This window comes from Heterodontus francisci, chromosome 19 (genome assembly GCF_036365525.1).
Source record: "Heterodontus francisci isolate sHetFra1 chromosome 19, sHetFra1.hap1, whole genome shotgun sequence".
In the NCBI taxonomy this organism is placed as follows: domain Eukaryota; kingdom Metazoa; phylum Chordata; class Chondrichthyes; order Heterodontiformes; family Heterodontidae; genus Heterodontus; species Heterodontus francisci.
This window is the reverse complement of record NC_090389.1, coordinates 23,325,778-23,348,369: the sequence shown is the minus strand read 5'-3', so window position 1 is coordinate 23,348,369 and position 22,592 is coordinate 23,325,778. Positions and strand designations below refer to the sequence as shown.

Sequence of the window (22,592 nt, the reverse complement as noted above, 5' to 3'; positions counted from 1 at the left end):
AGACTAAGCCATTTTCTTAGGCAGCACAAATCCAGGGTCAGGAGTCCCACCTGACTCCCAGAGTAAATCCTGCTCCGCTGCAGAGTCAGGGCCAATCTGGTTAGGTATTTACACTTCAAGTGTTGATGCAAAATGAAACCAGCACCAGAACTGCAATGCAAATGCAACCTTAAATGTCGACCAAACACTTTAACCAAAGAAAATGCACATATTGTTACCATCTGCGTGTCAACAATTCCCACATGATGCTTCAGATTCTGATGAAAGATTTAATGTTTCAGATGTAACCTACCTTCTCCCCCTTTAGTTACTGAGCGACCTTCTGTGTATTTCTAGCATTTTGTTTCAGATCCCCAAAACGTTGTTTGCTTTAATCTACTACGTCCAATGTAGCAGTTATGTGTAAATTAATCCGTAAAAATACTTCCATTTTAAAAACAGCATCAACAAAACAATATTAACCAGACATTGGTAGTGACATCGTCATTTGGTACCACACTTGCCTGAATAACATTGCCATATTGAATAATTGTTCCAAGCAGCTTCCGGTTTTCAGATTCATTCTGCTTCTTTTCCAGGTCCGAAGCATGCTGTGGAAACAATTTGCAAACATCAGTGCCACCTTTGATCTTCAACTTAGCACGAGAGCACAATTACATCTACATACTACACAATGATTTGCCTGGTACAACAGACCCATTGAATAGTAACAGTTTCAGGCAGGAGAAGATCCTTCAGTTCATCGAGCCCTAACCACAGTATCCACTTGGCGATTCCTCCTGTGTCCTATGTCAGTATTTATTCCTCAACCACCATCACTATAACAGGTTATCTGGTCATCAACACACAGCTGTTTGTGGGAGCTTGCTGTGCATAAATTGGCTGCTCAGTTTCCTACATTAGATTAGTGACTCCACTTCAAAAGCACTTCATTGGCTGTGAAGTGCTTTGGGGCATCCTGAGGTCACGTAAGGTGCTATATAAATGCAAGTTCGTTCTTAATTTCCTGTTTTGTTGTCCTTAATTTTTAAATATGATTAGGGTTGACAGCATTTTCCAGGAGTGGTCAGAATGAGATTTAGGGTAGGCAAATATGTCAACTTAGTTCCATCATAAAGCAATCACAAAAACATTAATTTTGGGAAAAGCAGCATTCAAACTCTGTTGAATATTACTGGAGTTGAGATATCCCAAAAACCAAGATGGAATTTCAGCAGCCATGTCCCACAATATATAAAAAAATCACTAACATTTTCAAAGAGTAAGACAGTCAACAGGACAACAAATTGAACATAAACAAGCCACCAATGGCACCATGGCCTCCCTGAGAAAAAAGATTTAAATTTTCATAGCGCCTTTCATGACCACTAGATGCCCCAAAGTGCTTTACAGCCAATGAGGTACTTGTAAAGTGTAGTCACTGTTGGAATGTAGGATACAGCGCAGCTCCCACAATGTGACAATGACCAGATAATCTGTTTTTGTTATGTTGATTCAGGGATAAATATTGGTCAGAACACAAGGGATAACTCCCCTCCTCCTCTTCAAAATAGTGCCATGGGACCTTTTACATTCACCTTCAGGGCAGACAGCGACTCAATTTAACATCTCACCCGAAACAGCACCTCCAACAGTGCAGCACGCCCTCTGTACTGCACTGGAGTGTCAGCCTTGATTAATTTGCCACAACCTTCTGATTCAGAGGGGAGAGTGCAACCCACTGAGCCACAGCTAACACACAAAGCAGAGGACTCCCACATTTGGGGGAAGGCTTGCAGTGCTAAGTCAAAGTTAAAATCCAACACGGGCATTGCAGAGACCTCATCAAATTAAAACTTCAGGTTTGGGTAATGTGTGCCAGAAACTTTTAAAACACTGGAAAAAAAAACTCAAAGCACTAATGATTTCCTTTTAAGTCTTCTTTGAGTAGTTTTCAATCCTCTATGTGCATTCAATTTTTGTTTTTTGAAAAGGAATTGTTTTTAAACTGACCAGTTCTGGGAAACATCTACCCAGTTTTAGGTTTGCTCTCACGGGATTCAACAAGTCTCACTGAAAACCTGCAGCAGTTGTGACCTTTGGAAAACTGGTAGCTTGCAGTGTCTGAACTGATGAGCCAAATGTTAGAAGTGAAAGAAGAACTTGCTTGCATTGTGCCCTTCATTCCTCAGGATGCCCCAAAGTGAAACACTTCTGACGAAATGTCACTGTTGCATTATAGGGAAACAGCACAGCTAACTTGCACACAGCATGGTCCCACTAACAGCAATGAGATAATGACCAGATAATCTGTTTTTGTGATGCTGGTTGAAAGATAAATATTAGAGAGGACACCAGGAGGCCTCCGTAGCTCTTCTTCGAATAGCGCCATGCTATCTTTCACAGTTACCTGAGACAGCAGTATGGGTTTGGGTTTAACGTCTTAGCAGAAAGAGGCACGTCAGTGCTCAGTATGCACTCAAGTGTCTACCTAGACCAGGAGTCTGCACATTGTGGCTCCAGAGCTGCATGCAGCTCTTTAACATCTAACCTGCAGCTCCAAAACCTGCCTCGTTTGATCTTCAACATGAAAAAAAGTCTAAAAAAAGTTAAGCCAAGAAAAGTATTTTGGGAATAAAAAGCTAATCTTTATGCAGCCCTTTAGAGTTTCAAATGGTTATTTTAACAAAATAAATTGCGCTCTAAATAAATCTGTTGGAGTGGTTATAGCTACACCATGATTATGGATAATGCCTTTGATTCGAGGAAAAGGTTGTGACCGTTATTGTTTCTAATATAGCTGAGATGACAAATTATTCTGAATGGGCTAGTACATGCTTTTTCTTTCATCACGAGAATCAATAGCTGAAAAAATTGTCTTTATTCTACACATCTTAAAATGTTTTAAAGATAACTTTACTGGCAAAATTATAGTTAGAAAAAGTGAAAAAACAATAATTCAGAGTTAGGTTTATTTTAATTTCAATTTATTTTTCTATTGACAGAAATTTAACATGTATTTTATTATAGATATGCAAATTAGGCATTCCACCAGAGACACTTGGCAATTTGGCAAGTATTTGGTTTAGAAATGCTGATTTTTTTTTTGTCCTGGCTCCAAAGAGTTTTATTTTTGGCAATGTTTTTTTAAAAAGGCTGTTCAGATTAGAAAAAAGGTTGCCAAGACCTGACCTAGATCATGTGCTCAAGTCTCTAGAGTGCAGCTTCAACATGTAACCTTCGGACTCAGAAGTGTAAGAGCTACCACTGCGCCAAGACTTGTTGGCTGGTTACTAGTTTTCCACCTTGTTACTGGTTTTCTTCCCTTGGCTTATTATTATATCTACCATTTGTATTTGTTTGCTGTTGAAGTTCTCTCAGTAATGAGTAGTAGGGGAACGTGATGGTGGATTAATGCTGAAGCAATCAAAAATCCCTTCACATTGGTTCCTGTTGTAACTGCTGACAGGAACTGAATGTATTCTCTTTCTGCATAGCCACTTCAATATTCTTCATTACAAAAAAGATAACTGCTCTCAACTTTCCCTCACTAAAGCATTAACCCAGTGTAAAGCTGCACCAGAAATCCTTATCAACAGAGTTGGCAACAAATGCAGAACAGGATGCCACAGAGCATCTATTAAGATATTCAAAGTATCGCATATAGCACATACTTCCTGTAATCATCTGGCTCACCATGAGCAATGCCACTGTGGATTCCCCAAGTATATAAAGTACAGGAGTCCTGACACGATCTACTGAAGCCTTTAAGGTGATTTAATTTGATACATGTATTACAAACTCATTCATTCCTGGGATGTGGGCGTCGCTGCTGTTTATATTAGGCTTGCCAGCAAAGTTGAAGCCCATGGAATAAAAAGGATGGTAGCAGCATAGATACAAAGTTGGCTGAGTGACACGAAACAGTGTGTTATGGTGAAGGTCTGTTTGTATTTGGACTGGACGAAGGTAGATAGTGGGTTTCCCCAGGACTCTGTACGAGGCCCACTGCATTTCTTGATATGTATTAATGAGCTAGACTTGGATGCATTAAAGGAAAAACAAGTATATGACTAACTTTAAGGCAGAAGATACCATACAAATTGAACACCAAGCAATTGAAAAAGTCACTGAATACAAATAACCGAGCCACTTATTTCGGGAGGTTCAGTGTGTGCTACCGACCAAGTCATATGGGACGGAATCATGGACAAAATATATAGAACAAAAACTGTACAGCTCAGACAGCAATGGAAAGGCAAATGTTACACATCTCCATTCGTGATAAAATTAAGTGTAATGAAACACACCATAAAACTGGAGTTAAGGACATCATTCAGATAAGAGAAGCCAAATGGAGAAGGGCTGGACACGTTGTTCGAAGAAATGATTACAGGTGGATAAAAAGGCTAATGGAGTGGCAGCCAAGTACAAGAAAAGAAGAGGGAGACTGAAGATGAAGTGACAACATAATACCACACCTTGGAACGACATGGACAAGAACAGCAAGGGACAGAGATAAATGGAAAAGGCACGAGGAGTGTCACATTCTACAGTGGATGAACACAGCCTAAATGGTGTTGGTGAGACTTGGGTGTACAGGGCACAATTTCAAAATTTGCGGATGACACAAAACATGGATATATTGCGAACTGTGAGGAGGATAGTGAGAGACTTAAGGAGAACATGGAGATGCTGGTGGGACGGGTGGACATGTAGCAGATGAAATTGAACACAGACAAGCGTGAAGTGATACATTTTGGTCGGAAGAATGAAAAGATGCAATATAAAATAAAGAGTCAAATTCCAAAGAGGATGCAGAAACAGAGACACCTGGGGGTATATGTGCACAAATTGTTGAAGGTGGCAGGGCATGTTGGAAAAGTGGTTAAAAAGGCATACAAGATCCTGGGCTTTATAAAAAGAGGCACAGAGTACAAAAGCAAGGAAGTTATGAAGAAGAACAATAAAACACAGGTTCAGCCTCAACTAGAGTATTGTGTCCAATTCTGGGCACTGCACTTCAGGAAGGCTTTAGAAAGGGTACAGAAAAGATTTACGAGAATGGTTCCAGGAGAAGCTCGAGTTACTTGGATAGATTTGAGAATCTGGGCCTGTTACCTTAAAGGGAAAGCCGAAAGGAGATTTAAAAAAGGTGTTCAATCATGAGGGTCAAGACAGTAGACACAGAGAAACTGTTCCGATTGGGTGTAAGGGTTAAGAACTGGAGGACACTAATTTAAAGTGATTGGTGAAAGAACCAACCGCATAAGAAAAAACATCGTTATGCAGCGAGTCATTACGATCAGGAATGCACTGCGCGAGTGTGGTGGAGGCAGATTCAATCATGGCTTTAAAAGGAGTTACAAAGCGCTTCTATATTTTTGGTTAATTATATGTTTTGAGAACACATATTTAAATTGTGGAGATGGATTCACTGGAAGGCTGAAGATTTCATAGAAGCTGGACTTTGCTTTATTGTTGACAGTGTTACGACTGAGGCGGGAGGAGTGCACTGTGAATTCAGTCCCACTTCTCCACAGGTCACAACACATTATTTAAAATTTTCCCACTTATCAATACAGTTAATCATATACTCTATCTTTCCCAGAATAGAACACACTAACCATGTTTCTTTAATGAACAACAAATAACAGATTATAAAACAAGTCTTAACTCGTAATGAAGTAAAACATAAACACAGATCAAAATTTTTAAAAATCCCAACATTAAATTTTAATCTCTTTTTTTTTTACCTCAGCCCCTTCACACACTCACACACATATATACCAGTTCACTGAAGGAAGGGATTTTTGGATCAAAGCTCTATAACAAACCCAAAAAACCCTGGGCAAATCACTTGCCGACCCCTGAAGCAAAGAGCAGATGAGACACGCTGCACTAAACCGGCACACAGTCCAACCTCTGAGCACACACAGACAGACCAATGAGATCCCCCTGGAACATTTCTCTTCAGGTGGCATTGAGAATTATTTTTAGCACACTTTCTTCAAATGCAGGAAACAAGACAAATCAACACAGGGGACGTCACAGGGTCTTTTATCGAATTGCTGGAAAGCGAGATATAGTCTTCTGTCGCGGAGGGTCACATCCTACAGTGAAGACTGACGTAGTTGATTCTGGCAGGGGGATGGGAACCTTTGCAAGGAGTCAGAGGAGGGGGGATCAATGACAAGAACAAAAGACAGCAAGGGGAATAAGAAAAGTGATAGGCAGAGAAATCAAGGGCCAGAATCAAACAGGGCCACAGTGCAAAATAGTGGGAAGGGGACAAGTAATGTTAAAAAAGACAAGCCTTAAGGCTTTGTGCCTTAACACGTGGAGCATTCGCAATAAAGTGGATGAATTAATCATGCAAATAGATGTAAACAGATATGATATAGTCGGGATTACGGAGACATGGCTGCAAGGTGACCAGGGATGGGAAATGAACATCCATGGATATTCGGTATTTAAGAAGGGGAAACAAAAAGCAAAAGGCGGTGGAGTTGCATTGCTGGTTGAAGAGGAAATTAACACAATAGTGAGGAAAGATATTAGCTTTGACGATGCGGAATCTGTGTGGGTAGAGCTGAGAAACACTAAAGGGCAAAAAACAATAGTGGGGGTTGTATATAGACCCCCAAACTGTAGTGGTGATGTTGGGAATGCCATTAAACAGGAAGTTAGAGACATGAGATAAAGGAACATCTGTAATTATGGGTGAATTTAATCTGCATATAGATTGGGCAAATCAAATTAGTCACAATACCGTAGAGGAGGAATTCATGGAGAGTATACGGGATGGTTTACTAGACCAATACATTGAGGAAACAACTAGAGAACAGGCCATCCTAGAGTGGGTATTGTGTAATGAGAGGAATATTTGACAATCTAGTGGTGCGAGACCCCTTGGGGATGAGCGACCATAATATGATGGAATTCTTCATCAAGATGGAGAGTGATGTAGTTGATTCTGAGACTAGGGTCCTGATTCTTAGTAAAGGAAAGTACTAAGGTATGAGGCGCAAGTTGGCTATGACGGATTGGGAAACATTACTTAAAAGGATGACGGTAGATAGGCAATGGCAAACATTTAAAGAACGCATGGATGAACTGCAACAATTGTGTATCCCTGTCTGGTGCAAAAGTAAAATGGGAAAGGTAGCCAAACCATGGCTTGCAAGGGAAATTAGAGATAGCATTAGATCCAAGGAAGAGGTATATAAATTTGCCAGAAAAAACAACAGACCTGAGGATTGGGAGCAGTTTAGAATTCAGCAAAGGAGGACCAAGGGATTGATTAAGAAAGGGAAAATAGAGTACGAGAGCAAGTTTGCGGGGAACATAAAAACTGACTGTAAAAGTTTCTATAAGTATGTGAACTGAGAAAGATTGGTGAAGACAAATGTAGGTCCCTTACAGTCAGAAACAGGGGCATTTATTATGGTGAACAAAGAAATGGCTGACCAACTAAATGCATACTTCGGTTCTGTCTTCACAAAGGAAGACACAAATATACCAGAAATGTTGGGGAACACAGGGCTTAATGAGAGAGAGGAACTGAAGGAAATCAGTATTAGTAGAGAAATGGTGTTGGGGAAATTGCTGGGATTGAAGGCCGATAAATCCCCAGGGCCTGATGGTATGCATCCCAGAGTACTTAAGGAAGTGGCCCTAGAAATAGTGGATGCATTGGTGGTCATCTTCCAAGATTCTATAGACTCTGGACCAGTTCCTACAGATTGGAAGGTAGCTAATGTAACCCTACTATTTAAAAAGGGAGGTCGAGAGAAAGCAGGGAATTATAGACCAGTCAACCTGAAGTCAGTAGTGGGGAAAATTATGGAGTCCATTATCAAAGATTTTATAGCAGAGCACTTGGAGAACAGTGGTAGAATTGGGCAGAGTCAGCACGGATTTCCAAAAGGGAAATCATGCTTGACAAATCTACTAGAATTCTTCGAGGATGTAACTAGTAGAGCTGATGAGGGGGAGCCAGTGCATGTGGTTTATTTGGACTTTTAGAAGGCTTTCGACAAAGTCCCACATAAGAGATTAGCATGCAAAACATGGGATTGGGGGTAGTGTATTGCAATGGATAGAAAATTGGTTGGCAGACAGGAAACAAAGGGTAGGGAGAAATGGGTCTTTATCCGAATGGCAGGCAGTGGCTAGTGGGGTACTACAGGGATTGGTGCTCGGACCCCAGCTATTCACAATATATATTAATGATTTAGATGAGGGAACTAAATGGAATATCTCCAAATTTGCATATCACACAAAACTGGGTGGGAGGATGAGTTGGGAGGAGGATGCAGAGAGGCTTCAGGGTGATTTGGACAAGTGGAGTGAGTGGGCTAATGCATGGCAGATACTGTATAATGTGGATAAATGTGAGGTTATCCACTTTGGTAGCAAAAACAGGAAGGCAGATTTTTATCTGAACGGCTATAAACTGAGAGAGGGGAATATGCAGCGAGACCTGGGTGTTCTCATACACCCGTTGCTGAAGGTAAACATGCAGGTCCAACGGGCGGTAAAAAAAGCAAATGGTGTGTCGGCCTTCATAGCGAGAGGATTCGAGTACAGGAGCAGGGATGTCTTGCTGCAATTATACAGGGCCTTGGTGAGGCCACACCTGGAATATTGTGTGCAGTTTTGGTCTCCTTATCTGAGGAAGGATGCTCTTGCTATAGAGGGAGTGCAGCGAAGGTTTACTAGACTGATTCCTGGGATGGCGAACTGACATATGAGGAGAGATTGAGTCGGTTAGGATTAATTTCGCTGGAGTTCAGAAGAGTGAGCGGGGAGGGGGGGGTGGGGGGGATCTCATAGAAACCTATAAAATTCCAACAGGACTTGACAGGGTAGATGCAGGAAGGATGTTCCCAATGGTGGGGGAGTCCAGAACCAGGGGTCATTGTCTAAGGATACAGGGTAAACCATTCAGGGCTGAGATGAGGAGAAATTTCTTCACCCAGAGAGTGGTGAGCCTAAGGAATTCGTTACCACAGAAAGCAGTTGAGGCCAAAACATTGAATGTCTTCAAGAATGAGTTAGATACAGCTCTTGGGTCTAAAGGGATCAAAGGGTATGGGGCAAAAGCAGGAACAGGTTACTGAGTTGGATGATCAGCCATGATCATAACGAATGAGAGGGGTTTCTGGCCAGCTTTTCAGGAGAAATGCATCATCAGTTTCTCTATTCCTTACACTGTCCAAAGCGATACTAAAAATTTCGAGTCAAGCCTCCTGACCCCTATAAATCTTGGCCTGTCATTTCTCTGTAAGCATCTTCCCCAGGTCACCAAGGTTTCTGTTGTTTATTGCTACTCCTACTTTTATGTTTCTATGTTTCTATCGTTTTTTTGACACCTCAGCAGACTTTACTTTATCTCCTTCCAGAAGGTATAATCATACTCACCAACACACAACCAGAAAACATGTCAGTTTTCTTTCCTTCCAGGTGCTCTCTGTTACTACTGGGCTTGTCCAATCAAAGGAGAGCTAGTCACTTCTCGGCTCCCGTTACGAGGGTTTCTGTTCCAAGCCTAACCTGAGCCATGTGACAACCAGCAACATTGTTGCCAATCTGGCACCCTCAGTGTCCTTTTGATGGCTCTCTTTTTTTAAAAAAACTGGTCCAACATTTATTCAGTTTAAAGATGAATTCCTTTAAAAATACTTTTAACAAAACAGAATCACTTTGATAACAACAGTTCACAGAAAGGACACCAAGATGTTGTTTTAAAGCAACCTTGCTGGAAGTCATGTTCTTTAAGCAATAAACAACAGGAACCTTGGTGACCTGGGGAAGATGCTAACGGAGACGTGACAGGTCAAGATTTATAGGGGTCAGGAGGCTTGACTCGAGATTTTTAGTATCGCTTTGGACGGTATAATGAATAGAGAAACTGAAGCTGCATTTCTCCTGAAAAGCTGGCCAGAAGCCTCTGATTCTGCATTTCTCCTAGAAAGCCTGCCAAACTGATCCTCAACATCGCTTGAAAAGAACTGTTCTAGAAAGATCCCAGTGACAACCGTCTGCGCATATTTGGAAAGTCAAACCAAAAAGCGCAACTGATCTCTTTCCATATCTTCTCTTTTTTTCTTCAAGCATTAGCAAGTATTTGACCAAAGTATTCTTTGCCTTTTTTTTTTCTAATGGACCTTTGCAGAGAGAATTCCTGTATTTTTTCCAGTGTGTGCGTCAGTTTGTGTGGGGAATTTAAAAAAGGAACTATCATATTTCAATCTGTGTATTAATGCTTTGTTTCATTAGTGGTTAAGCCTTGTTTTATAATAAACTGATAAGTTTATTGTTTATTAAAGAAACCTGGATGGTGTATTTTATTTTGGGATAAAGAGTAGAGTATATGATTGATTGCATCAGTAACTGGGTAAACATTTTAAAAAACATATGTTGCGACCTGTGGAGAAGTGGAACTAAAAAAAAGACAGTGCACTCCTCCCACCTCGGTCATAACTAAAGGAATTGGCTAAGTACCCGAAGGGAAAAAAAATTGCAGGGCTATGGGGTAAGGGCAGGGAAGAGGGACTTGGTGAGTTGCTCTTGTAGAAAGGTGGCACAGACTTACAGGCCGAATGGCCTCCTCCTGAGTTGTAACCTTTGCCTGTTCCTAGTCAGCATTAAGGTGGCGGTCGTGGGACGACCTAGATACAACGGAGTGGTTTGCTCCGCCACGTGAAAGGGCAGATAAGAGTTCACCACATTAGTGTGGGACTGGAGTCACATAGAATGGCTGGTTTCTTCCCCAAAGGAACACTGGGGAACCAGTTTTCCTTTTTAAAAAAAGGTAACAAATTGGACAGCTTTGCAGGCACTATTACTGGTCGTAGCTTTTATTTCCAAATATTATTTTGCTGTGTGCCCCTGGCAAAGACAGCATTTGTGCCTTATCCCTAATTGCCCTGGTGAAGGTGGTAGCATCAGTTTCTTGAACTGCTGCAGTCCATCTGGTGTACATGCACCCATAGTGCTGTTATAAAGAGAATTCTAGGCTTTTGACCCAGCGACAGTGAAGGAACAGAAACAAAGATCTAAGTCGGGATGATGTGTGATTTGGAGGGAACTTGCAGGTGGTGGTGTTCCCATGTGTCTGCTGCCCTTGTCCTTCTAGGTGGTAGAAGTCAGGGGTTTAGAAGGTGCTGCTGAAGGAGGCTTGGCAAGTTGCTGCAGTGCATCTTGTATATAGTATATAATTCTCTCTTGTTGGAGATGGTCATTACCTAGCCCTTGTGTAGCGCGAATGTTACTTGCCACTTCTCAGCCCAAGCCGGGATATTGTCCAGGTCTTGCTGCATTTCTACACAGACCTCTTCAGTATTCAAGGAGTTGCAAATGGTGCTGAACATTGTGCAATCATCAGCGAACATCCCCACTTCTGACCTTATGATGGAGGGAAGGTGGCACAGCTGAAGGTGGTTGAGCCAAGGACACTACCCTGAGGAACTCCTCCAGTGATGTCCTGGGGCTCAGATGATTGACCTCCAACAACCACAACCATCTTCTTTTGTGCAAGGTATGTCTCCCACCATTGGAGAGTTTTCCCCAATACCCATTGACTCCAGTTTTGCTCGGGCTCCTTGATGCCACACTCAGTCAAATGTCAAGGGCGATCACTCTCACCTCACCTCTTGAATTCAAATGCTGAAACTGCCATTGTAGGATTTGAACTTGTAGCTCTCTAAATTATGAGTCCAAACTCTGGATTACTGGCTCAGTAATATAGCCACTACACCACCAGTACTGTAAGTGAGCAAAGGAATTACAAGTGATTGATTGACAGGAGAATTTGTCACAGACTGGATTGCAGGCGTGGAAGACCACCACATGCTTTGGAGTCAAATCCCCCGATTTCAGGAAGGACTCGTCACTGTGGACAACGGCTTGTAAATAGGTTTACAAAAAAAAAAATGCTCACAATTCTGCTACTTAGACTAACTCGGGTTAGTCCCCTTCCCACCTAGCCAAAGCAATGCTTTAAAAGGGTAAGTCTCCCTCCACCATTCTCCTGCACAGTCCAGCAGATAGGTCTACAGCAACATCAGCAGAGACTTGTGAGCACATCACCTGCTTATCACAATCAGTTAGCAAACACTGACTGGACAAGGGACGCAGTGGCTTGCCATCTCACTGTTAATCAACAGGAATCTGCACAGTACAAACCCAACCTACCCTGCATCACTGGTCATTAGATATTCTGATATACTCTCCAGCTACACCGCTAGATTTGGGATCAAATTATGACCTCACCTGTTTATCCAGGAAGAAAATTCACTCGGATCCAACTGTAATCACAAGTTGCAATTTGCCACAAGAAAACAAAAAAAATCTGAAACATAGTAACTGAGACACTAGCATCCACAATATGGCCTGTAACCTGCAGAGAATGTCCTACAATCATTTCAAATCCATCCCTATGCAACACAAATTATCACCAGTAGAGGTCACTACCCATCAACATACAATAGGATAAAACCCAAATTCTCAAGATTAGCAAAGAAGTTGGGGGAGCTGTTTGTAATGCAGCATACACAAGTTTCAGGTGGCACATCTGCAACTACAACTCCATATCCTCCATCCCCATCTTGGCTGAGCCATGGAAGAACAGGAATGAGACCAGTGACCATACAGCAATGCATTGTAGGCTCCCTCAAAGACTTATTAAACTCCAGAAAGCTCGTTATAGAAGGATAATGCTGGAGCCTATCTTTACTTAGTTCCACATTTATTGTACAGAGTAAAAAGGATTACAAACATGTCGATCCCCTCCACCAGTCTGCTTATAAGTGCTCAAGTAAGATCCCAATTAACACCCTCTAATTGCTTATAATTAAACAATTAATACACAATTAACAGATTAGCAAGACTTCTATACCTTCCAACAGACAACAGGCTGCAACTGAATTCTAAGCCCAGCATGCCTGTGCTACATCTGTGTTGGAATTCATCTGCTCTTACTTCCCTGCTCATCCCCTGTACCCCTTCAACATTTTCCCTCTATGTAACTCTCTTTTCAATTACTATGGTCAATTTGGCTTCAATAGCTACTTAAACTAATTCATTCCGAATCCCAATAGTTATTTGTGTGAAATTATTCGAATCTCCCCCTTCACTAATGCTAGGTTTATGCCCTTTGTTACCAATTTGCTGACAATATAAATAATATTTCACTATTTGCCCCAAAAGCTCTTTTCCCCTTCATCTTCTGTTCTGCTCAATACAGCACTCATTGTTTTTCTTCTCATTTCTCTTATTTCCTTTTGTTTACTTTCAGATGGCAGCAGTTCAGGATCTTGTCATTCACACCTCCTCGAGACACATCTGTTTCTTTACCTGTCCCATTACCACTCCGTTGGCCTTGCACCATGAAAACATTTGTTATTTAATCTCTCCTGCCCTCCACCCCTTCACAGACCTTCCCTTTTGTTCTTTATCCCTCACTTGCTCAAAATCTAACATTTTTTTAACTTTTCCCAGTTCTGATGAATTTGGAACATTAACTATTTCCCCCTGCACAGATGCTGCCAGACCTGCTGAGCATTTCCAGCATTTTCTGCATTGATTACAGCACAAACATTTCCAAGTCCCGCATCATAGAGATATCCTCTCAATGATATTACCCTAATATGACTGTGTTGCATGTTTCCTATGTTCCAATATCTTCTATAATGTGATGCTCAAACCTGTACACAACCATGGTCTAACGAAAGCCTTGGACAGATTCAACACCAACTCCTGGCTGCCTGTTGACTTAAAAACTGTCAAGTCCCACTTACTCTTTTGTGGCCATTTCCTTTTTAATATTTACAGGTATCCTTGGCATCAGGTGGCAGGACCGTATCTCCAACACAGAAGTCCTCGAGGCAGCCAACATCCCCAGCTTATACACCCTACTGAGCCAGCGGCGCTTGAGATGGCTTGGCCATGTGAGCCGCATGGAAGATGGCGGGATGCCCAAGGACACATTGTACAGCGAGCTCACCACTGGTATCAGACCCACCAGCCGTCCAGTCTCCGCTTTAAAGACATCTGCCAACACGACATGAAGTCCTGTAACATTGATCACAAGTCGTGGGAGTCAGTTGCCAGCGATCGCCAGAGCTGGCGGGCAGCCATAAAGGCAGGGCGAGTTGAAGAGACTGATCAGTTGGCAGGAAAAAAGACAGAAGTGAAAGGGGCGAGCCAACTGTGTAACAGCCCCGACAACCAATTTTTATCTGCAGCACCTGTGAAAGAATGTGTCACTCTAGAATTGGCCTTTATAGCCACTCCAGGCGCTGCTCCACAAACCACTGACCACCTCCAGGCGCTTATCCATTGTCTCTCGAGACAAGGCGGCCAAAGAAGATGACGATTTACAGGTACCTCACAGAGCTGCACTGATCTCATTGGTACCATTAGATCTGCTTTCCCAAAGATTAGGTGATGGTATCCGGTATTAGTGGAGTCACAGGAATGGCACAGATGAAGCTGCTATCTCTCATAATGACAGAACATTCGGGCACTCCTGCCAACCATCTTCAACAGCCTTACTTGTGGTTGAAAGGCAGCAGATTGAGGTTGCCCTTGCAGGCTTACAAGAGGTGCAGCAGATCCATCGAATCACCTAATTGCCATGAGATACGAACCATTTCAGTCCCAGGAGAGTCCTACAGGAACACAACCAAAGGGCGCTCTGTTGAGATTCCTATTTCTAACTCAAGTTTAACTAGAAATGGAGTTCGATAAAACATGCTCCAGATCATAGGGGACACAAGGTCCACCTACAGGAGTATAATAATATGCATCACCGAGTGTGAATTTCCAAGAACACATCATCACCCTTTGCACAAGGTAGCTAAATATAGGAATCTGGGAATAGAGCGTGGAGTACATTAGTGATTATGGTACTGGACAAGCAAACCAGAGCTCCCAAGCTCAAATCTCACTAGAGCAAATTATAAAATTGAATTTCGTAAGTCCAGTAATTTATGGGCTGGCAACTGGATCATTAAAGGGAACTGCAACTCCTAGCTAGACTCTAGCCCCACACAAAGTTTTTGACTCAATGGCTTCTGAAAGGATGAGCCGAACCATTGATACACATTTTTAAAGAAGGCAGCCCAGGGAAACTAGGGATTGATGATAAATGAGGCCTGGCCAGAACTACGCATCCAGAAAACAGAAGGAAAATCTTTTTCAACAATGAAAGAAAGGGAAATGACAATTCACATCCTTCCACATCCACAACCCCTTCAAATAAAATTATTTTTGCTTTACAGGACTTTCATCTAAACTCAAAGGGTATGTCCAAATACAAGTCGTCATTCAATAACCACAACAGAATTTTTCGTAGACATGCATGTTTGAGACACTCTGGCACTCATCACAGCTGAACACTTGTAGCTATGCTGAACAGCACTGTCATTTCATATTAAAACTTTAATGTGAAAATTAGACTGGGTTGTATTTGTGTAAATTTATGTATGTTCAGTTCAATACTGAGTAAGGAACTCAGAGTTCAAGATAACCCCTCATTATTATGATAAAACCAGTCTTCAAGTGTGATTTTAGTGCAATACTGAGGGAGCACTGTATTGTTGGAAGTGCCGTCTTTTTGATAAAACATTAAAACGAGGCCCCAATTCCCGGCTCAAGTGGATACAAAAGGTCCCATGGCATTTTTTGAAGAAAAGCAGGGGAGCACCTTGTGTCCTGGCCAACGTTCTGCTCTAAAACCAACATCACTGAAACAGACCATCATATCATTCATTTGCGATCAGTGGCAACCTACACAAATTGCCTGCCATATTTCCGATACAACAATTAACATATTTCCAAAACAATCCACTGGTTGTCTGGGGTGTCCGCAGTACCTGCTTTATAAATGCAGGTTCTTTCTCTCTCAAGTAAAGCAGAAACCACAAGGAATGGAGGACAATGAATTCTACCCTAAAATAAAAATAAGAAATGCTGGATTCACTCAGCAGGTCTGGCAGCATCTGTGGAAAGAGAAGCAGAGTTAACGTTTCGGGTCAGTGACCCTTCTTCGGAACGCAACATCTGCAGCATTTTGCTTTTATTTTAATGAATTCTACCCAACAGCCTGAATACAAGAACACAGACAGCAGGATGTTCCAACAACACGTCTTCGGCATTCTCTACATACCTTGGGTACAGAAGAGAAGCCAGCAAATTCAGTGGTTGAAGCAATGATCCATCAAGTGTACACTGCTTTCTGTCTCATCATCTTTTTATCCTTCCCCTGCCCCAAGCAACTACATTAAATCAATGTTGATATTGGCTTTACTAATGTATCTGCAAAGTTTACACAATATGTAAACTTCTATACTTCTCATAAGTTGCCAGTTGCTCATAGCTGCAGTCTTACTAGTGCCTTCATCTCAAATCCAGAATCCTTTCAATTAGAAGCAAAATACTGCGGATGCTGGAAATCTGAAACAAAAACAAGAAATGCTGGATTCACTCAGCAGGTCTGGCAGCATCTGTGGAAAGAGAAGCAGAGTTCTGCTTCTCTTTCCACAGATGCTGCCAGACCTGCTGAGTGAATCCAGCATTTCTTGTTTTTGTATCCTTTCAATTAGGTTCGGCTCCGGTATCATCAGCATTGATAGACAATTCACAAAATGTACTGAAGTTTATAGCATTACTGTATCTGGAACTTTTCCTTATTTTCTTCCTTCATTCCTTTCAATTTTATATTCTTTTCCTTAGTTCCATTAATTAGCTACGTCCCTGCCTGTTTTTCACTCATCTCGACATTGTGTTCGGAGAGCAAGCAGACACCGATTTCTCCTTACTACCCTCTACAGCATGGAACTTCAAAATTAACGCATAGCTTCATCATAACTAGAGCCTTGCCAAAGAGTGGGTCCTACTTTCAACTCATTTTGCATTCCTCTTTTTTTCCCCCCCAAGAATGTATCTCCATGAAATCCCAACAGGGGAATCTGCTGCATCAGGAACCGCAGTACTGAACTCACACTCTACTGGTTACACAGACGCACAGAGTTTTAGTAGTGGACCCAATGCAAAAAAGAAAAAAATATTTCCCAAGCATTAAAATAATTGTCTAGCCTCTTGTCCAACTACCCTCCAGTAAAAACAGGTCACAAATACTATAGAAGCTGCCGTCAGACTAAAAACAACATTCAGAGACAAACTACTGAATTTGCAGTCAACAGTTTACCTAAAAGGAGAGGTCACAACACAGCTAACATAAAAGGGAATCCAGAAATCCTCTATAGGCATATGAATAGTAAAAGGGCAGTAAGAGGAGGGATGGGGCTGATTAAGGATCAAAAACGGGTTCTAATCATGGAGGCAGAAAAATGGCTGAGGTACTAAATGAGTACTTTACAGCAGTACAAGGAAGATGCTGCTTCCAAAGTCAACGTGAAAGAGGAGGTAGTTGAGACACTGAATGGGCTAAAAATGGGTAAAGAGGTGGTATTAGAAAGGCTGGCTGTAATTCAAGTTGATAAGTCAGCAGGACAGGATCAGATGCATCCGAAGATGATGAGAGAAGCAAGGGAGGAAATTGCAGAAACACTGGCCATAATCTTCTAACCCTTTTTAGATACAGGGATGGTGCCAGAGGACTGGAGAATTGCAAATGTTACACTCTTTTTTGAACAAGAGTGTAAGGATAAGCCCAGCAACTACAGACCAGTCAGTTTAACCTTGGTGGTGGGAAAGCGTTTAGAAATAATGCGGGATGAAATTGACAGTCACTTGGGCAAATATGGATTATGTAAAGAAAGCCAGGCCATATTGGTTAAAGGCAATTTTACGCCCATGCGGTTTGTTGAATGATAATTTTCTTTGGCCCACTGACTGGAGATTTGACTTCATTTTCCATGTAGAAATTTAAAAAGAACATTTAAAAAAGGATGACCGCTGGCAGCTTAAAATGATCACATAGTGTGCAACACTGTAACCTACATTGCAAAGGACTGTGAGGAGGGAGACAAAATGGCAGCATTTCCCAGCAAGAACCAAGACCCAGGAAGTTTAAAAGGAACTACCTGTTCTTTCAGCAAGCAGAGAAATACTGCTAACTGCTGGGTTTGAAAATGAAAGTAATTGTCATGTGACAAGCCCCTCCCCATCTGTGGTTTTAAGCTGTTTTTTCTCTGCAGCAGTGGAAAAGCAACTGGACTCAAATGAGCAGACCTTAAATGGCGATCCCTCTCTCTCCCTCCATTCCAGTTTGAAAGCTTTCAAATACTGCCTGTTGACTGACCACTTTTGCATACTCCGGCTACAATCAAAAACCCCATTGGAGGAAATTATCTGCATCGCTATCTCAAAGAGACTCATCAAACTAGTCATCTACCTTTTCAAACTGAAAGCCTCAGTCTCACTGAATTCACCTCAAAGCCAGCCAAATCATCCAAATTCAGAGACTATTTCTTTTTACTTTAAAAGCAAAATACTGCGGATGCTGGAAATCTGAAATAAAAACAAGAAACGCTGGATGCTGCCAGCCCTGCTGAGTGGTTCCAGCATTTCTTGTTTTTATTTATTTTTATGGACTCTAACTCAACCAACCTACATTTACCCACTCTGTAGTGTGTGTGTGTGTGTGTGTGTGTGTGTGTGTGTGTGTGTGTGTGTGTGTGTGTGTGTGAGTGTGTGAGTGTGTGAGTGAGTGAGTGAGTGAGAGAGAGAGAGAGAGAGAGAGAGAGAGAGAGAGAAAGTTGGCACATTGTTTATTATTTTATTAGTTTGGTTTAGGTACAAAAAAGTTAACTTCTTTGTTAATTCAAGACAACTGTCCGCTTGGTTCTTGTTACGATCAGAACAAGTAAGTAATCAAACACCTACTGAATTGACCAGTACATCCACTTTAAGAAAGAAATAAACCTGTTGTGGTCAAACAAGGAAAGGGAAAGAGGGAAGCCCTTCGACCCCTCCTCACTTGACCGTAGCAGCAAATTGTGTTTAACTAACTTGCTTGAGATTTTTTGATGAGTTAACAGAGAGGATCGATGAGGGTAATGTGGTCAATGTAGTATACATGGATTTCCAAAAGGTGTTTGATAAAGTGCCACATAAATAGCTCTTCAGCAAAGTTGAAGCCCATGGAATAAAAGGGACAGTGGCAGTATGGATACAAGGTTGGCTGAGTGGCACGAAACAGTAGTGGTTAACAGTCATTTTTCAGACTGGAGGACGGTATATCATGGCGTTCCCCAAGGGGTATTAGGACCACTGCTTTTTCTGATCTACATTAATGATTTAAACTTGGGTGTGCAGTGCACAATTACAAAATTTGCAGATGACATAAAACTTGGAGGTACTGTGAACTGTGAGGAGGATAGTAAGAGACTTCATAAGGTGGAATGGCGGACACGTGCCAGATGAAATTTAATGCAGAGATGAAATGATACATTTGAAGAATGACAATATAAAATTAAGGGTACAATTCTAAAGTGGGTGCAGGAGCAGAGGTACCTGGGGGTTTATGTGCAGAAATCTTTGAAGGTGGCAGGGCAGGTTAAGGAAGTGGTGAAAAAGGCTTACAGGATCCTGGGTTTTATAAATAGAGGCAAAGAATACAAAAGCAAGGAAGTTATGACCACCAGTTATAAAACATTGGTTTGGCATCAACTGGAGTAATGTGTCCAATTCTGGGCACGACACTTGAGGAATGATGTGAAGGCATTGGAGAAGGTGCAGAAAAGATATGAGAATGAAGTGCCTCATCCCCAGAACCAGTTACATGAATAGATTGGTGAAGCATGCTCTCCTTATAGAAGATTGAAAGAACATACGAATTAGGAGCAGGAGTAGGCCACTCGGCCCTTCGAGCCTGCTCCGCCATTCAATAAAATCATGGCTGAACTGATTACTCTACATTTCCACCCACCCCCGAAAACCATCCACCCCCTTGCTGACCAAGAATCTATCTATCTCTGCCTTAATCATATTCAAAGACTCTGCTTCTACCACCTTTTGAGGAAGAGAATTCCAAAGACTCACCATCCTCAGAGAAAAGATTTCTTCTCATCTCTGTCTTAAATGGGCGATCCCTTATTTTTAAACGGTGACCCCGAGTTCGAGATTCTCCCACAAGGTAAAGCATCCTTTCCACATCCACCCTGTCAAGACCCGTCAGGATCTTACATGTTACAATCAAGTCGCCTCTTACTCTTCTAAATTCCAGCGCACACAAGCCGAGACTGTTCAATCTTTCCTCATAAGACAGCCCGCCCATTCCAGGTATTAGTCCAGTAAACCTTCTCTATACTGCCTCCAACGCATTTACTTCCTTCCTTAAGTGAGACCAGTACTGTACACAATACTCCAGATGTGGTCTCACCAATGCCTTGTATAGCTGAAACACAACCTCCCAACTTTTGTATTCAATTCCCCTTGCGATAAACAATAATATTCTATTAACTTTCCTAGCTGCATGCTGTACCTGCATACTAACCTTTTGCGCTTCATGCACTAGGACACCCAGATCCCTCTGCATCCTCTCACCATTTAGATAAAATGCTTCTTTTTAATTCATCCTGCCAAAGTGGACAATTTCACACTTTCCCACATCATACTCCATTTGCCAGGTCTTTGCCCACTTAGTTAGCCTATGTCCCTTTGTAGCCCCATTATGTCCTCTTCATAAGTTACTTTCCTATCTATTTTTGTGTCATCAGCAAATTTAGCAACCATACCTTTGGTCCCTTCATCTAAATAATTTATGTAAATTGTAAAAAGTTGAGGCCCCAGAACTGATCCCTGTGGCACACCACTCGTTAAATCTTGCCAACCAAAAAATGATCCATTTATGCCTACTCTGTTTCCCGTTATCTAACCAATCTTTTATCCATGCCAATATGTTACCCCCTACAACATGAGCTTTTATTTTCTGCAATAATCTTTGACGTGGCACCTTATCAAATGCCTTCTGGAAATCTAAGTACAATACATCCAACCGGTTCTCCTTTGTGCACAGCACATGTAATTCCCTCAAAGAATTCCAATAAATTGGTTCAACGTGATTTCCCTTTCACAAAACCATGTTAACTCTGCCTGATTACCTTGAATTTTTCTAAATGCCCTGCTATAACGTCTTTAATAATAGCTTCTAACATTTTCCCTTAGACAAATGTTAAGCTAACTGGCCTGTAGTTTCCTGCTTTGTCACCCTCGTAAAGGAGTTACATACGCTATTTTCCAATCTAACGGAAACTTCCCCGAATCTAGAGAATTTTGGAAAATTAAAACTAACGCATCAACTATCTCACTCGCCACTTCTTCTAACACCCTAGGATGAAGTCCATCAGACCCCGGGGACTTGTCAGCCCACAGCTCCAACAATTTGTTCAATACCATTTGATGGAGGTGTTCAAAATCATGAGGGTCTGGACGGAGCAGCTGGAGAGAAACTGTTGCCACTGGCGGAGGTTCAAGAACCAGAGGACACTGATTTAATGTGATTGGCAACAGAACTAGACCCTTCATCACAAGGTCACAGACCTGAAATGTTAACTCTGTTTCTCCCTCAACAGATGCTGCCAGACCTGCTGCGTATTTCCAGCACTTTGTTATTTCAGATTTTCAGCATCCGCAGTATTTTGCTTTTATTTTACACTACTTACAATGTTGCCAACTTTGTATCATCAGTGAACTTGGATATGTGGCTTTCTATTCCATCTATGTCATTCATAAATACATTGAATAGTTGATGCCCCAACACAGACCCCTGTGGGACGCCATTAATCACATCCTACCAAAAAAAAAAGTACCGGCCCATTATTTTTACTCCGTCTCCTGCTGCTCAACCAATCTCCTAACCAGTTTAATAATTTGACCACAACTCCATGAGCGTCAACTTTGGCTAACCATCTTTTCTGAGGAGTTTATCAAGTACCTTCTGGAAGTCCATATAAATAACATACATAGACCTTCCGCTGTTCACTACTTTAATCACCTCTTTGAAAGAATGAATTTATATTGATATAGCACCTTTCACATCAGGATGCGCCAAAGCAATTTATAGCCATTGAAGTATTTTTGAAACGTCATCACTGTTGTTAGGTAGGAAATGCAGTAACCAATCTGCACATTCCCACAAACAGCAATAGGTAATGAAAGATTTTGTCAGTTAAATTAGGCAATCAGTTTCTGTACTCCTCTCTTGAATATCAAAGTAATCAGTAGTGTCATTTTTCACAGAACTACAAAAACTGGATAAAAGCCAGAGCTCAGCTTCCAAAAAAGTGTTGGAGTGAGGCAGCACTTTCGAAATTCCTTTTGCAAATTTTAACAGCCTCTCCTTCAGCAATAAAACCAGTAGCACCTTACAATTTGTAATGTTGAAAGGGTTCAAACCTTTGACGTATGATATAATCATTGGAATACACAAGTAAATCATCCCCTGAATTCTGACACCAAAGGGCAACCTTCTTCCTTTAGTAATGGACTATCTGTGCAGTAGTTTACCCAGATATTACTGCTGTATGGTGTGGACACAGAATCAATCCTTGAGTTACACAGATGGATTTGGAAGAAACTGTCCAGTCTGGTTTAGCACAGGTTGCCCAAATTACTCAATTTTGGAAGTGAGATTTCCC

General features: G+C 41.6%; 1 protein-coding gene across 5 annotated transcripts in view; it reads right to left on the bottom strand.

Annotated features, from left to right (window-relative positions):
* itpr1b (inositol 1,4,5-trisphosphate receptor, type 1b) overlaps nt 1-22,592 on the bottom strand; it is a 556,093-nt gene that overhangs the window by 386,901 nt on the left and 146,600 nt on the right. For 4 of the 5 annotated variants that reach the window (XR_010976943.1, XM_068051457.1, XM_068051458.1 and 1 more), the window contains exon 5: nt 504-590. Coding sequence is in view for 3 of the 5 variants with exons in the window: in XM_068051457.1 (XP_067907558.1) it covers nt 504-590 (87 nt within the window). In the remaining 2 variants the exon portion in view is untranslated. Of the gene's footprint in view, nt 1-292; nt 357-503; nt 591-22,592 lie in introns of those variants that run through there. The other variant, XM_068051460.1, reaches the window with a different exon arrangement.